Source organism: Balaenoptera acutorostrata, chromosome 8 (genome assembly GCF_949987535.1).
Source record: "Balaenoptera acutorostrata chromosome 8, mBalAcu1.1, whole genome shotgun sequence".
Classification (NCBI taxonomy): domain Eukaryota; kingdom Metazoa; phylum Chordata; class Mammalia; order Artiodactyla; family Balaenopteridae; genus Balaenoptera; species Balaenoptera acutorostrata.
This window is the reverse complement of record NC_080071.1, coordinates 41,804,100-41,821,468: the sequence shown is the minus strand read 5'-3', so window position 1 is coordinate 41,821,468 and position 17,369 is coordinate 41,804,100. Positions and strand designations below refer to the sequence as shown.

General features: G+C 40.5%; 1 protein-coding gene across 2 annotated transcripts in view; it reads right to left on the bottom strand.

Annotated features, from left to right (window-relative positions):
- ITGA4 (integrin subunit alpha 4) overlaps window positions 1-17,141 on the bottom strand; it is an 83,792-nt gene extending 66,651 nt beyond the window's left edge. Inside the window, exons 1-2 of one of the 2 annotated variants that reach the window (XM_057551604.1) lie at window positions 16,609-17,141; window positions 16,164-16,285 (exon numbers count right to left, since the gene is read on the bottom strand). In XM_057551604.1, the coding sequence (XP_057407587.1) occupies window positions 16,164-16,285; window positions 16,609-16,805 (319 nt within the window). In that variant the 5' untranslated portion in view covers window positions 16,806-17,141. The remainder of the gene's footprint in view (window positions 1-16,163; window positions 16,286-16,608) is intronic. The other variant, XM_007190384.2, reaches the window with a different exon arrangement.
- Window positions 17,142-17,369: the final 228 nt, after the last annotated feature.

The window sequence follows — 17,369 nt, the reverse complement described above, 5'->3', positions numbered from 1 at the left end:
AAGGATGGCCCAGGTGGAAGCATTAGGTTTCTATATTCAAGTTAATAAAGAAAGGAAGGAATAAGGGAGAAGGAAGGGAAAGACAATTATATTGTAGTACTGAATGGGTAAGGTCTAACATAGAAAGTTGTACTGAGGCTACACAATGCCAATGTAATTGAAAGAAAGTGAAAGAATGACAAACAAATTTTAATTTTCATTGTGATGCAAATTTCAGTTTGACTTTTTACTAAAATTGCCAGTTGCTTTTTTTTTTTTTTTGTACTAATGTCAAAAATAGATGATAAATGGTAGATTCGTCTACCTGAAGGTGAAGTTATTATTTATCCCAATAGATACTTCAACAAAGTATCTTCTCGGAAAATACCAAAGTCTTTCTAAAATTATAGTCAACACTCAGTTAACTAAGCAATTGTGCAGGAGGAAAATTAAGGACAGGAGAGGACAGAGTTCACAAATAACACATTATCTCTGTTAAAATGTGGTATATTTAATGGACAGTTTCATTAAGATTACGGCCAATATTTAGAAACAAATTTACTGTTCTAGAGATGCCACCCCAATGTCTAAAAACATCTAATAATATGTACGTAGTAAACATACAACAGTTTGGAACCAAAAAATACCATGTAAATTGCTGAAGAAAATGGCCCAAAAGTTCTTATGCACAAAAACTGTGAATTGTCATCTGTTTCTTAGCTGAGCTCTCTTATTTGTAGATTTTAAAATGAAAACTAGGGCTTCCCTGGTGGCGCAGTGGTTGACAATCTGCCTGCCAATGCAGGGAACACGGGTTCGAGCCCTGGTCTGGGAAGATCCCACATGCCGCGGAGCAACTGGGCCCGTGAGCCACAATTACTGAGCTTGCACGTCTGGAGCCTGTGCTCCGCAACAAGAGAGGCCGCGACAGTGAGAGGCCCGTGCACCGCGATGAAGAGTGGCCCCCGCTTGCCACAACTAGAGAAAGCCCTCGCACAGAAACGAAGACCTGACACAGCCAAAAATAAATAAATAAATAAATAAAAATTAAAAATGAAAACTAGAGAAACTCTTATGTTATTAAACTGTTTTCTGTGTCCACAGATTATTCCCCATTGCATCCTTTCTGTTTTAGTTTTAGCCTCACCAGGTGACATCACAATGTCATCACTGCTCAGATTCTCACACTTAGAGTCACACACTTAGATAACTCTAGTATGTGGACAGACATACAGACTCACGCTTATACAGGTTTCTTCTTTCCACTTCCTAATACCGCTTCTGCCACAGAGTAGCACCCAACAGCAAAGAGAATCCTGAGGTACTTTCAGCACTGGTTACCAGACAAAATTAGTTCAAAGAACAGCCTATAACTCCCCACTACTGAGCTGGGTCTTCATTTCTAGCAACTTTTCACCTTTACTTCTGTAATGCCTGCAGAATCTTGGCAGAGAGGTCAGCCCTTCACATCACCAGCTTATGCTCAGGGCCCCTCCAGAGCTTTTCCTTAACCTCCTTGTTCCGGAGGCCACGCCTTTTCTCGTGGTTCTCAGCCCTGACTGAACATGAGGATCACCTGGGGTGATGGTGGGGGGAAAAGTTTGGAACAAATACTGACACCTGGTCCCACTCCCAGAGGCTCCGATTTGATGTGCCTGGGTTGAGAGCCAGACATCAGAATTTTTCAAACAGCTCCTCAGTAACAGTAGTGCGCAGCTGGGCTTGTGAGCAACTGCTCTGCAATGTACATGGTTACACCATTTCCTGTGTTATATTTGAAAGGAACTACTCCATTTAGAAAAATAGTAGTAATACCTTTTTGCCCTCCTTGGTTTCACCCAAATATTGTAACAGGATATCAAATATTAAGCCAATTTTCTTCATGTGGAAATACAGTATTTCTAATTTGGTCAGAAATGATGATTATTAGAACTGTCATGAGAAAGCTAATTCTCATGAATTTCCCTGACAGAACACCATAAATAAATGCAGATTATCTTTATATTTTATCCAAATGTCATGCTGAAATGATTTATAATCTGGTTTTCAATTCAGCTCATACATTACTGATCTAAACTCAGAAAATCAAATCAGTTTCATAATTGAAAAAAGTACTTTACATGGTTTAACATAAAAGAGGTCAGAAGAAATTAACGTGTGATAATTTTCCATGCTTTTACATAACTAGAATGACTAATTCTTAGCACAGTTGAACGCATTTTCCCAGTAGACATTAAAAATATAAAGCACATAAAAACCATACCCCTTATTCTAAAAATTAAGCCCATCTTTCTCTTTCCTTTTTTTTCTCTTTCGATTTTCATTTGGGAAAGAAAATATAAAGATGTATGCTTACTATTCAGTTTTTATTTCCACTTACTGATTTTGTTTCAGTGCATACATGAGTATATAAATGTGAATAAGCAGTAATTTTGATAGATGGATACAAAGGATGTTAGTACAAAGCCAATTAGGTACATTCTTTACCACTTCCCCCCCCCCTTTGTCTTTTTTGCTCTTATTCACATCATCTGTTTTAGTGCCATTTTTTCAAGTGCCAAAATGTGACAGAGACTATGGAAGACTAGATATTTGCTCTTGATTGTCATCTCCATGGGGGCAGACTGACTATTTTGTTGACTGCGGCATTCCCACAGCACAGAACAGGGCCTTACATGCAGTAGGCAGGAGCAAAATATTTGCTGAGGGAGGGAATTCTGAAACCCCTTATACCACCACAAAATCCTCTACTAGAGGATACTACTACAAAATTTTCACCAAACTCTCAGGGAGCTAAGCTTTGGAGAATTCTTCCTTCTCTACTATTCTCTCCTACTTACAAAATATTAGCCCATTAAGTTTTAAGACAGTAACAGATGGTCTGAAGGAAAACAGCGTTTGCAGGTTTGAAGATCTTTACAAAGTGCGATATGTGAGTAGGATGATTTAGGACTGAGAATTAGCTGGGCCTCCAGGAAGTGCCTGTCTCAGAGGGGTTCTGCAAGGATTTTGAGGACTAAATGAGGTATATGTGAAGGGCTCGGGCTAGAGCCTGGCAGAGAAAGCAAGCAAACGTTAGCTGATGTTGACATTATTATTTTAAGGATTAAGCTAAAGATACGATTAAGCTGCGCATATGTCATGGTATATATCCTCCTCCATGACATATTTGTGGCATATCACTGTCAGCGAGCCCTTACCATACACATTAACTCATTTATTTCTCACAGTAGCAACAGAGGACAGTGTTATCAATCCCATTTTACAGGTGAGGAAATAGAATCTTAAAGAAGTAAAGTAATTTGCCCAAATCCATGGGGATGGTAAATAGAAAAGATTAGAATCAAAAATCAATACCTTTTAGAATGAAATACTGCCATTTGCAGCAACATGGATGGACCTAGAGATTATCATACTAAGTAAAGTAAGCCAGACAGAGAAAGACAAATATCATATGATATCACTTATATGTGGAATCTAAAATATGATATAAATGAACTTTTTACAAAACAGAAACAGACTCACAGACACAGAAAACAAACTCATGGTTACGAAAGGGGAAAGGGTGGGGAGGGATAAATTAGGAGTTTGGGATCAGCAGATACAAAATACTACATATAAAATAAACAACAAGGTCCTACTGTATAGCACAGGGAATTATATTCAATATCTTGTAATAAACCATAATGGAAAAGAATTTTTAAAAAAAGGAAATCAAAAACTTTTAGAAATTGAAGATCTAAAAGTAGTTACTTTCCACTAATCTGGAGTATATACAATAGAACTGTACATGTATTTCAGACGTATGAATTATCTGGATAAATTTTACTTTCTAAACCTTTTTTTCAGCTGAAAGTGTGTAAAATATCACAAGTCTGCCCACAGACTATACAGTCAACTTTCTAGTGTTCACAAAAAATGTTACTTTCTTGGTCCCTATCTTACCCTGACCTTTTCCTCAACTGAGATCAGTTCTCAATATTTTGGCATTTCTACTGAGGAAGGACCAAGGGGAAAGACCAGACTCGAAGGTCTTCTTTCTGTAACCTTTTGACAGCTTGAGTGACACACTTTGTGGGTAGGGGAGCCTGGGACTTTTGGATGCAATGACAAGTTTGGTTTATCTGCCTGCGTCACTGGGCTGTGGCTTTATCAGCTCAGACATTTGATTGGGGCTCTCAGACTGGCCTTCTGGCTACTAAGACAACACATGCATTTATCTGACCTTTCAAAAGATGTGACATAATTTTCAAGTTTCAGAAAAATAGTGAAAGACCTTACTTCCACCAATTTTTTTTTGTAACGTGAAGCTCTATTCCATTGAAAGGTGAGTCCTGTATTTTCAAACTCTTCCACTAGAAATTTTTCTTAAATAATCCTGAAAAATAAATGACCCTTGTTCTATTCTATGTTCTATAAAGATTCTATAAAGATTCTGTGAAGATTCTACGTTCATTCATGCAAGATATCTTTATTTGTAGAAGCAATAATTACCGAGTGAAAATAATCATACCATTCCTTCATTTACCAAGATTCAGAATATAGAAAAAATATATGGGATTAAAAGCAAATAAGCCAATTCAAATATGACCAGATTACAAGGCCTACCATTGGAGGGTTATAAAAATTACAGAAAGTTTGTGCCTGTGCATACAAGACCGCCTGGCGCCTAGTAGGTGTTCATTAAATGGTAAATGCTTCTGCTCCCCAGGGTACCCACATTGCATTGATGTGGACACACCAGCAGAGGGAGCTCACAATGTTGTGAGGTTGGATCAGCAGCCTGCCTTCAGCTCTTTAAGCCAAATGGCCCCTTGTTTTTGTTTCTTATCAAACACTAATTACTATTAAATTCATTATATTATTTTTATTATATTAAACTGTGTACTTTTCCCACACATCTAATAAAATGTGGTGGAGATGTTTCTGAAAGGTAGCAGTGATGTTCATGAATTTAACAGCAATAACAATAACTTGGAGTAATGAAAAGTAAAATACCCAAGTTTTACAGGAGATATGGGACATGAAAGTACTAAACTTCCACGACCACTTCCTCCAAGTCATCTAGGGGCAAACAAGAGTCAAAATATCAAATTAAACATCAAAATTAGAAACCATTCTCGAAGTATTTTTTTTCTGGAAAAATATGTTTAAGTGTTATATTCTCTGACTTCCTAATAAAAATCTGATAATGGCTGATAATCATGCTCAATGTATGTGAGAAACAGCTCCTACAATCATAGGCCTGAAAAAGCCAGCTATTTAAGTCCTCTATTTCATTTTATTTTAATTACATTTTTTATTTAATAATTGTATTTATTTTACTGTGTTGTATTTAGGAAGAGAGTTCCACACAGAGGTGAACAAGTTCTGGCAGTAGAGGCAAGCTTGATGGTTGCAATTTTATGAATCTGAGTTGATCCTGAGACATCACTAGACTTCAGAACCCTAGAAAACCATCCTGCTTGTGAGCTTGAACCTAAGACTGGGGTTTCCTCCAGGTGGCTTAGGCCCAAACTTCTTTAAATTCCTACAGAAAACCTATACAAGTATTTTTACTAAGTACAGCAGAAGAATGTACAGCAACGGATATATTTGCTGTACAAAATTTAAAGAAGGAATGTAGTCTTACAATAATTACATAATTATTTATATAATAAATAACACATTATATGCTTTGTATGTGCCAGACACACTTTTAATACATGTAAACATGTATATTAATTCATTTAATTTTCGTTATATCCCTATGAGGCAGGTATTATTATCATTATCCCAATTTCACAGATGGAGAAGCTGATACAAAGGGAGATTAAGCATCTTGCCTAAAGTCACACTACTTATAAGGGGGGAAGGAAGGATTCAAACCCATACTATCATCCACCACCCTACACCACTTTACAATGATTTGCTATTAGTACTTTTAACCATTAATCAGGGAGTGAATCCAAGTATCAACATTATTAATAATCCTATTCTAATTCTATTTCTACAATAACTTATTATATAACATTAACTTCCAACATTAGAAAATAAGGAAAGAAAATTCTCTACTTCCATGGTTTTCAACTAATCTCTTAGACTTAAGCGTTCATTTGAAAAAGTATCACTAATATATAGATACCATTTTGAGTGTCTTTGAAACAAGAATAAAGCAAAAATGTAAACAGAAAAAAAACTCCAGGGAAACCTGCCCTCACTTACTGCTCAGTGGTCAATACTGAAGTTCTGAGCCTGGTTTTGGAATTCACAGGGTAGGATGGAGGAGGAGGTCAGGCTAATAACAAGGTTTAAAAATACGTGAGAAACGTAAAAATCAGTCAGGGAGTCCATGGCATCATCCTGGACCAATCAATGTAGGATTGACTGAGATGAGGGGTTACCAATAACAGAGGACATCGTTTCATTCAAAGTTTAAACGGTGGGATAAGATGTTGCAGAGACAATGATTTGCAGACAAAATAATGATATTCTAATAAATACTAGAAAATGGTCACAAGAAAACAGAGAATAGCACTGGGGTGAGGTAGACCTAGAAAGATTTCACAGAGGGTAGATATTGACAAGAGACTTCTACAAAGGGTATCATTTTAAAAGGACATGTCTAATCCACTTCACAAAATATTTCCTGCAAAAGAGATTTGATAACTAAATCTATACTCTTACTACTTCTGAACATATTCATTGAGAATTACAGTATTTCATATAAATTATATGAAAAAGATTTCAAATCATTAAAAAAAAAATTCCTGGGGATAAACTGAGAGCATCAGAGCCAACACACTGCATTACTGAGCACAGTTCTGTCACTTGCAAGTCCACTTCCATATTTAATTTGGTATCTCCAGCTCTTCCCAAAATTAAAATCCCCTTGTTTTAAAGACAGTCAGTTCCAAGCTTCCTATCTCAGGAGTGTGTATTCTTTAGATTGCCTGGTATGAGTAGGCAGAGTCTGGAACCCAAGGCTGGCCTAGACCTCTTGGAACAATATTGAAATATACAGCAAACCCCAGAGGATCCCACCCAAATCTGAGAAATGCACCCATCCATTTCACATTCAGTGAGATTCTACTACATGCTCATCAAAACTGGTCAGAACTGGCTCAATTACTCTTCCAGGAAAACTTCTCTAATCATCCAAACACTTCTCATTGTGTGTCTCTATCATTATGCATGTTACATTTTCTTGTAGGTAATTATCTGTTTCCCTGTTTCCCCTGTCACTGAGTTCTTTCAGGGCTTTAGCCATCTTAGCCACCTTTCTATTCCCAGTACCAGCATAAGTAATTGATAAAATTTATTTAATAAATAAAGGAAGAACCCAGTTAAAAGAGTTGACATCTGCCAACAATATTTTCACACTCCTCACTTCTCAACCCTCTGAAGTCTGGTATCACCACTAAAACTGGTCTTACCAAGGTTACTAATGAACCAATTCTCTCCAAATCCAACGAAACCTCCTAAGTTCTTACCTAGCTTGACCTCTTGGCAACTTTTGATAATGCCAACCACTCACCTCTTTATAGAATCTCTCATTCCTCTACTTCCATAGTGCCACATTGACCTGATTTCCTAGCTACCTCTTTGGCTTTTCCTTCTCAATCTATTTTTCAGGCTCTTTTTTCTTCTCCAATGGTTTTCAACCATGGATGAATATTGGAATCATCTGGGGACCTTTGGAAATTCCTGATGCACTACTAAGGGTTCTGCACCCAATTCCAATGTATGTGTGTGAAGTTTTTCCACACCATCAACAAGCAATTCTCTGATACCAGGTGGGTGTCCTGCAATTCAACTCCATTGTAACACTATCTAACCTGGAAATAATGTCAGATCCCACAGGTTAAGGGTTCAGTCCTACATGCTCCTTGACATAGGTCTTAGTGATGATTTTTTAAATCTGACACCAAAAGCAAAAGCAACAAAAGCAAAAATAAATAAGTGGGACTACATTATACTAAAAAATTTCTGTACAGAAAAGGCAACATACTGAATGAGAAAAAATATTTGCAAATTATATACCTGATAAGGGGCTAATATCCAAAATATATAAAGAATTCATATAACTCAATAGCAAAACAAGCAAACAATCTGAGTGGAAGACCTGAATAGACATTTTTCCAAAGAAGACATACAGATGGACCAGAGGAACATAAAAACATGCTCGACATCACTAATCATCAGGGAAATGCAAATCAAAACCACAATGAGCTATTACCTCACACCTATCAGAATGGCTATTATCAAAAAGACAAGAGATAACAAATGTTAGTGAGGATGTGGAGAAAAAGGATGTGCATTGTTGGTGGGAATGTAAATTGGTGCAGCCACTATGGAAACAGTATGAAGGTTCCTCAAAAAATAAAAGATAGAACTACCATATGATCCAACAATTCCACTTCTGGGTATTTATCAGAAGAAAATGAAAATACTAACTCAAAAAAATATTATGTACCCCCCATATTTATTGCAGTATTATTTATAATAGCCAAGATGGGAAACAACCTAAGTGTCCACTGCAGGATGAGTGGATGAAGAAATTGTGGTACATATATGCAATGGGATATTATTCAGCCATAAAAAAGAATGTAACCTTGTCATTTGCAACAACATGACTGAACCCCAATGACATTATGCTAAGTGAAATAAGTCAGATAGAGAAAGACAAATACTGTATGATCTCTCTTATATGTGGAATCTAAAAAAAAAGAAAAAAAAAAACAAGCTCATAGATAGAGAGAACAGATATGTAGTTGCTAGAGGCGGGGGTGGGGAGGGAGAAATGGGTGAAGGGAGTCAAAAGGTACAAAGAGAAAAATAAATAAATACAGTGCATTACTGAGCAACACCAAAAAATAGCTTACTATCATAGAGTAATTTGTGACTAACTTCTATAGTATTAGGACATTTAGGCAACTTTAATAAATTAACACAAAACTTCCTTCATGGGTAATAGAACTTTTAAAAGAAACCTGAAAGGTAAAAATGCACCAGGTGTATCTGTTTAATAGCTGATTAAAATAGATTAAAAATTTTAAAAGACTGCTTTCCTCCCATACCCCTGCTGCCCCCACACGCACACACTTCAGATGCCAATCTCAAGTCCACCAGCTATTGAAGTTTCCTTTGGTATGAATAATTTGCTAGAGTGGCTCACAGAACTCAAAGAAGCATTTTACTTACTAGATTACCAGTTTATTATAAAAGGAGGTAACTCAGGAACAGCCGGATAGAAGATACACATAGGGCAAGGCATGAGGAACTTGCAGGGAGCTTCCAGGTCCTCTCTGAATGCACCACTAGTCCTAAATCTCCACGTGTTCACCAACCCTGTCCTTGTGGGTTTTTATGGAGGTTTCGTTACATAGGCATGATTGATTAAACCATTGACCATTGGCAACTGGTTCAACCTCCAGCCCCTCTTCTCTTGCTGGAGGTCAAGGGGATAGAAATGAAAGTTCCAACCATCTAATCATATGGTTGGTTCCACTGGCAACCAGCCACATCCTTAGGTCCTAAAGTCACCTCACTGACATAACAAAAGATATTTTTATCACTCTAGAAAACTCCAAGGGTTTTAGGATCTCTGTGCCAGAAATGAGGGTGAAGACCAAATATACCAATATATTTTTATTACAAATCACAATATCCTACCCTAGACCCACCCCCAGAGATTTTATTAGTTCAGGAGGAGGCCACCAGCACTGGTATTCTTAAACCTCTGCAGGAGAATCTAGGTTGCAGCCAGAGTTGAGCAACAGTGTTCTAGTCGCCTCTCAAGCTGTAGGAAGCCTCTGGGATCTCTCCTGGGCCTGATGATCTATTCAGCCTAGAGAGTTCCCAGGTTAAACTCATTAACCTCCATGGCTTTGATTACCGTCTCTATGCCAATTACCTTCAACTCTGAACTGCCCCTACAGACCTCTCCTGCCCTCCAGACCCATACATCCAACTGATTTCCAGATATTTACTTTTACATCTCACAGGACACAGCACCATCATCTATCCAACAGCCCAAGTCAGAACCTTGGGTAACATTTTGAAACCTTCTTTATCATCTCTCTCATTTAATAATTACAAAGTCCAGTTCACGCAGACCTGCTCTGCAGGAAAAGAGCAGATTTCAGCACTGGCTAAGCCAAAGGCCCGTACAGCCACTGTGGACCCTGTGCAGATCTTGCCAGCTTTTGCCACACAGGTGTTAGTGTTAATTGACGCCTGGGCTCCTCCCTACTTCCTTTTCTCTCACTGAAAAGCCCAGAAACCACACCACCAGTCATCCCAGGCCTCTATGGCTACCCTAGTATAAGAAGCCACCCACTTGAGCCCCTCCCTGTACCCACCAAAGCCCAAGTGCAAGACACCAGCCTAGACCCTTGTGGCTGACCCCACCATTGCGCCCGGGCTCAGGGTTCGGCCCTACAGCTGTGCATCTGCATGCCACCAGCCCACTGCCCGTCACCAAGCTTCACTGCAGTGCACACGCCCAGGGGAAAGTGTGCAGCCATGGGGAAGCACACGGACAGCGGGGCCCTTGTAAGTTTTTGTGGGCCTGCGTCAGGCTCTGCCTTCTGTTGCTCAGCACCACAACGCCCATCTGCAGCCAACACCTCCAACTGTGCATCTGCTACCCCCAGCCCCACACCCAGCACCAGCCTCCACTGCGTTGTGCACACGCCGAGGAAGAGTGTGAAACCACACATGAGCATGCTGACAGCCAGGGCTTCTTCAGCTGCCAGAGAGCTTACCAAGCTGTAACACAAATAATCCCTGCTTACTTCTCCAACCTATCACCACTTCACACTCCACAGTTCAGCTGTATGCATTTTTCTTTCAGTCCAAAGACGCTGCCCTCTCAAAGACCTCAGGGTCTTCATACACACTATTTGCTCTGTCTGGCACCCTTTCCTATAACCTCTTCCTCTGGCTAACTCTTGATTTTGTTGTTGTTGTTGTTGTTTTTTTCAGTTTTCCACTAGAACATCAATTCCTTAGGAAGACATCACCTTAATCTCCTAAATAGATTAGATCTTCTCACCATACTTTCTTATAATAACCTAACCTATAGACTGTAAACCCCTTGGGGCAAGGGCCATGTTTCTTTTGTATGCCCAGGTTCTCACCCTTTGACATCCCTCAATAAATGACCTGTAAGTACAATGGATTACCATATCTGGCCCAAGAACTGCTGCCAAAGGGAGAGATTTTTTAGTCATTAGAAATATCACCCAGTGGTCAAGTAAACTTTAGGCAAAAAATAAAATACATTTTAGAAAATCTCATCTCTTAAATTAGGTGGAAACCATTCTTTTAGAGATGGAGTTTGGGAAATTGCTGGAAATAAGGAAACAATTCTTGTAATATGATGGCTTATTCATGAAGCTCTCTGTCTTAATTTTGTGCATAATTAGCATAACAACCTCTGTTCAGGGGTGATTTTTCAAAATGACCAGTCTGTATCAACATCATCTTCATAAGCTACAATTTAAAGAGTATCACAAATGAGAAAGAAAAGGAAAGTTATCAAGGACATATTTGAAGTTTCAACAGTGAGAGGTTTGCCTTTTAATGTTAAGCTAATAATTCCTACAAATCAGGCAGAAGTGAGAGTGAGGTAATCATTAGTTTAATGACACAAATGCTAATTAACTCAACCTCCTCCAAGTAGGTTATGTAATATAAACCAGGAGGCAATATAATTTCCAGAAAGAAATCTGAAGGGGAATAATGATGACTAACTTAATAAACCACTGTTCTTTCCAGTAAGAAAAAGAGGTACAAGGAGAAAGCTTAAAGGTCTAGTAACTATACAACATTGGTCTAGAAAAGTGAAAATTCCAATCATTTTATGCATAGACACTGGGAAGGCACCTGCTAAAAAGTTAGTGTTATTTTACATAGGGAAGTTACGTTTCTCTAGAACAGTGCTGTCTGACAGAAACATAATACAAGTCACATATGAAATAATTTTACAGTAGTCACGTTAAAAAGTAAAATTGATGTTAATAATATATTTTCTTTAACCTAATACATCCAAAATATTTTCATTTAAAAATGTAATCAATATTAGTTTCAAAACATTTATTTCAACATGTGATCCATATCTAAAAAATTAAGAGGGGCTTCCCTGGTGGCGCAGTGGTTGAGAGTCTGCCTGCCAATGCAGGGGACATGGGTTCGAGCCCTGGTCTGGGAGGATCCCCCATGCCGCGGAGCAACTGGGCCCGTGAGCCACAATTACTGAGCCTGCGCATCTGGAGCCTGTGCTCCGCAACAAGAGAGGCCGCAATAGTGAGAGGCCCGTGCACCACGAGGAAGAGTGGCCCCCGCTTGCCACAACTAGAGAAAGCACAGAAACGAAGACCCAACACAGCCATAAATAAAATTAAATTAAATTAAAAAAAATTAAGAGATTTTACGTCTATGTATGTGTGTGTGTGTGTGTGTGTTTTTTTTTTGGTACTAAGTTTCAAAATCCAGAATGTAATTTGCCCTACAGTACTTCTCACTACAAACTAGCCACATTTCATGTGCTCAATAGCCACATGTGGTTAGTGGCTACTGTACTGGACAGTGTAATTGTATAATTTTAGCCTCTATTACCCAGACAAGTGTGTGTGTGTGTGTGTGTGTGCACACGTGTGCACGCCCAAACACACACGTATAATGCTACTAGTGGCAACTTCAAAGTAATGAAAGATCTAGTATGCCTTTTGAATGACCAAATAAAGGTAATCTTTTTAGTATAATTTTTTAGCCATTTATGTATTTTATTATGTTCTAATTGTTCAAATACTGGAAATGGATAAATACATTAATGAAGTCATTATTTGTGATGCCTTAATTTAGCAACCATCTGTGATCAAAGTTTCCTTTTAAAAAACTTAGCAAGGATACAAAGCACCTGAGTGGAAAAGCAACTGAACCTGTGGAAATCACTATGGCCTCCCCAGACACGGAGTCTTCATGAACAAGTTTGGATTCAAACCCTCCTGATGGAGAGACTACCTTCCTCTGGTTCACAGAGAGCAGTACCAAGGAAGTGAGGGGAGAGACACTTCTTAGTCAGGCAGGAAGGTGGAAGAAGCCTGTTTGCACACAGGAAGAAATGCACCTCTTCTACAGTCAATTCACTTCACTAAAAGGGGTATCTGATTCTCAACATCTCATACCCTGAACATTCTAGATAAATAGGCATCTGCTGCTCACTTCTGATTATGACTACAGTGAATATACCATAGTATGGGACAACATTAGCCACTGCAGGGAAGAGGGGTTAGGAGGTAGGGGGGAAGGGTATTGACTCCTCTTCTGAGGGAAGGAGTCTATCTGAATCAAACTTTGATCTGAAATTCTGAGACCTAAAGACTAGTCCATGTAGATAGCACTTTGAATTGTGTAGGAGATTGGCACCATTTTAAGAGATCTTTCAACTTCATCTCTTTGATAGCAAATTAGGCCATGAATGAAAGAAAACATTTTATGACATGGCAGTCATAGCTGAATCTTTAGTTATTATAAGATTTTTTGGTTGGGCCAACAAAAAATATTTTTCATTGTGTTTCAACTGTTACCTTTTCATTTACACATTTAACTTTTGGTTTCATCTATTAACTGTCCATATTTATAACCTCAACCTGCCTACTATAACAGATAACATGCAGATATAGATTTAAGTAGAAAATAGAGACAAAAAATAAATATTTTTTGAATGTCAGTTGTATGTCAGGTACTGAGCTAAGCATTTTGCATATGTTATAGTCACCCATATTTGAGGCAGAACAACTGAAGCCACCTTATATAGACGATTGTGTATGTATTTTTTTCCTTGAAAATTCTTCATAAAGAATACTACATAGTCCACAAACCTGAGAATCTGTAAATGTCTTTAGTTACCGATGTATCGTTTTCAGTGTTTCCTTTCTAGACATTATCCTCAATCCCTTATTTTACAGCTTCAAGTTACTTCTGAGTCTGTGCTGAATTGAAACACACAATTTCTTTATATAAGGAAGAGAAGACATATCGTTTGAAATGTTATATGAGAAGTAATTTCAGTCAACTCTTTTGCAAATGTTCATAGCTATTACTACAGCTATTAGTGTTTCAACCAGTTGACTGACTAGAAATCTTGTCTTCCTTTTTGCCTTTCATCTCAGTAGAAACCTTTTTATTGATCAAAAATTTGAAAGTTAAAAATATCCCTTTGGCTTGTCATTTCTAATTAATTCTCTTATTCACCAATCAGGTCGATGACAATCAAACTTTCACTTTGCTTTTATTCATTTATCCATCCAGTACATCTTCACTTAATTCATGTTTGTTGAACATCTACCATGTGCACATTTTTCTGTGGATATTTCTGTAGTCAACCCCTATGTTCCACGTGCCCAATCAATTTAGATTTTCCTTCAATTTTGGCAGGTATTATTATCTTAAATTTTGAATTTTATATAATATTATGACAGGATCTTTCCAGTTAAATACAGACATCTAGAAATAGATTCAGTGCCCTTCCAGGCAGGAAGTAGGAGCTAAATACCAGTAGTTATAATGTCATGAATCAGTAAACTATGACAGGACAACAAAAATAAAACATTCCCTCCTGAGACCTTGTCAAGATCCTCTGGCAGATCAAGGCTGTCTGCTCCGCTCCCTAATTCTTCATCCTACAAGTCTCTCATGCAATGAAAATCATGCTTTGCAGAATTATTCCAAATGGATAGGTCTGTGAATATGTTATGCTTTCCTAGTCTGCCTTTGGGGATGGAAGATGCTTAATGAGAGGCTGGGGCCTATTCTACACACTGCAGACAACTCCTACTATACTCTTACGGATGCTGAGTCAAAAATAAACTTCCATTATGTGCATACTCTATTTGACTTCATTCTCAATGAAGGGAAGCCGCTTCCCAGTTTGAGAAAAAGCAAAGATTACTACCAAAAATGGGGGGAGGGGAGTGTTAAAGATTCAGTAACTAGCTTATCCCAAAAGTCCATTGATAGCAAAAATAGGAAAAAGGTACCAATTATGACCTTTTATTCACCATTCACAGATGACTCATCAGCGCAGCAGACAACATATCGGACTCGTCATTGAATTTTATTTTCCCTGAAGATGCACACATGAGAGAAAAGGGCTTGGACTTTGGACCCAAGCAGACCTGACTTTGACTTGAGGTCCCATCTTCCATTCACTAGCTGAATAACTTTAGAAAAAGTCCTTGCAACTCTCTGAGTCACAGAGTCCTCACGTGTAAAGTAAGAACAATGCCAACCATGATCCAGTGGTGTTTTATGGAAAACAAGCAACACATATAGCAGTTCCTAACCATGTTTGAAGCAAGATAGGGTCTGAATTGATATTAGTTCCCCTTTCTTCCCCCATGTGTCTATGCAAAGCAAATTTGCTTTTGGCTTTGAAACACGAACTTCCCACTCTCCCCCATCAGAACGCATTTTTCAAGCTGTCACAAATCTAAGAAGAGACACTAAGAAATGATTTCAAATAGAGGTAACCATTTAACATCGGAGTTTTTGGAAAGAAAAATTAATAATTATACGTTAAACTTCATTTTAATCATATTAACAGTGGAGATGCCAATTTTTTCTTGTGCTCTCCTTTTACATTTCATATCTAAGTAAAACTGTATCATTTTCTTTTTCAGAAAGCCCTTGGGCTAAATGACAGGGTATGGGATCAATTCCAACTGCTATTCCTGATCTGCCCCTTAGCCTGTTCTTTAACAAGGCTGATAAGTCAAAGATAGAAATAAAATTCTCAAGTCTTGGCTTAGCTGGATCCTGTCCTTAACGTGTTGAGAGACTTTAAGATGTGTTTTACACTTTGCAGGGGCGGGGGGCGCGGAGGGGAGAGGTGAGGAGAAAGTTTTATAAGAAATTTTTCTCCACATAGTTTGGTCAGAGTACTGCAATCATTGTCATAAGCAAAAGGGAGCACAATATTGACAGAAAGGAGACCACGTTTATGTTTAGAAGGGAAGATGGCGTAGAGTTAACAGTGAAAATCATTCGCTTTAAACTAGAAGTAATAGGCAACACGAGTTTTTCCAGGACTTCTGCTACCGTGGGGCTCACAAGTGTGTGTGTGTGTGTGTGTGTGTGTGTGTGTGTGTGTGTTGGGGGGAGTGGGTCACGAGCTCCCGGCCCCAGGTCCAACTCACCCAGCTGGAGCTGTTCGCACGTCCGCTCTGGGTTCTTTCCAATCCTGCATCTGTAAATCGCCCCAGGATTGACCACTGAAGTGTTGGCGAGCCAGCTGGCCGTGGGCGCCCCGACTACGAGCCTAAAGTGAGCAATGGGCACGTGCGCGCAGACGTGAGCCGTGCTGGCCACTGAACTCCGGGTCTTCACGGACTCCTCCGCCCACCACTCCGCGCACCCAACCCGCCACCCCAAACTCCAGGGCCTGGCGCCAGAACGCAGCCCGGGTGCTGCCACCCCAAGATAAGTTAGTTTCCCGAGCACTCCTCTAGCGAGCTAGCCGTCGCAGGGTTCCCCTCCCGCCTCCCGCGGAGGGAGGAAAGTTTGAACCGGGCAGGGAATCCCCGAGGCGCCGTTCGCTTGCCGCTCTGAGATGCCGAGGGCGCCGCCTCCGACCCCACTCACCAGCGGTTCGCCCCGTGGCTGTGCAGCACCACCGAGTAGCCGAACAGGGTGTCGGCGGGGCCCTTGTAAACCAGCGCGCTCTCGGTGTCCACGTTGTAGGGGCGCCCGGTCGGGACTCCCAAGCACAGCAGGAGCACCACCGCCTCCCATACGGCGGCCCCTCGGGGGCCCGGCCCGCACCTCGCTTCCGCAGCCATGCGCTCTCCGAGGGGAACATTCAACACCAAACGGCCACTGTCCGTCCCAGAGTTGCGCGGGATGAGACGGTCGGCCAAGGGGAAGAGCGCCCCAAGAGAAGAGGCTCAGCGTGTCCGGCGCCGGCGGGCGGGCGGGAGGGACGGGGGTGGCGGGGGAGGGACAGAGAGAGGGAGGGAGGGGGAGTCAGGCCGCGGCGGGCGGAGCGATCAGAGGTGGCCGGGGATGCTGCGCGCCCGCCGGCCCCCACGCCCCGTTTCTGCAGTCTGGAGGTGCGGTGCTCACGTGGTCCCGGGGCGCGGGCCGCTGGGTGGGGTCCCGGGCGCAGTGCGGAGCCGCAGGACCCGGTGCCGTCTCCCCGCACGTGAGACTGTAGGGGGCGCTAGGGGACCTTGGCTGCGCAGAACGCGCGTCCAGGCCGGGGCCTCCTAGTCCCGGAGCACGGGATGACTCCGGGCTCCCGGGACTGCAAGAGTGGAGCCGGAAGGGGTCCGGGGCTTCGCCTTTTATTCGTGGTTGAGGCCTAGATGCTTAGCGGCGTGGCCCCAATCCGACCCGCGCGCGCC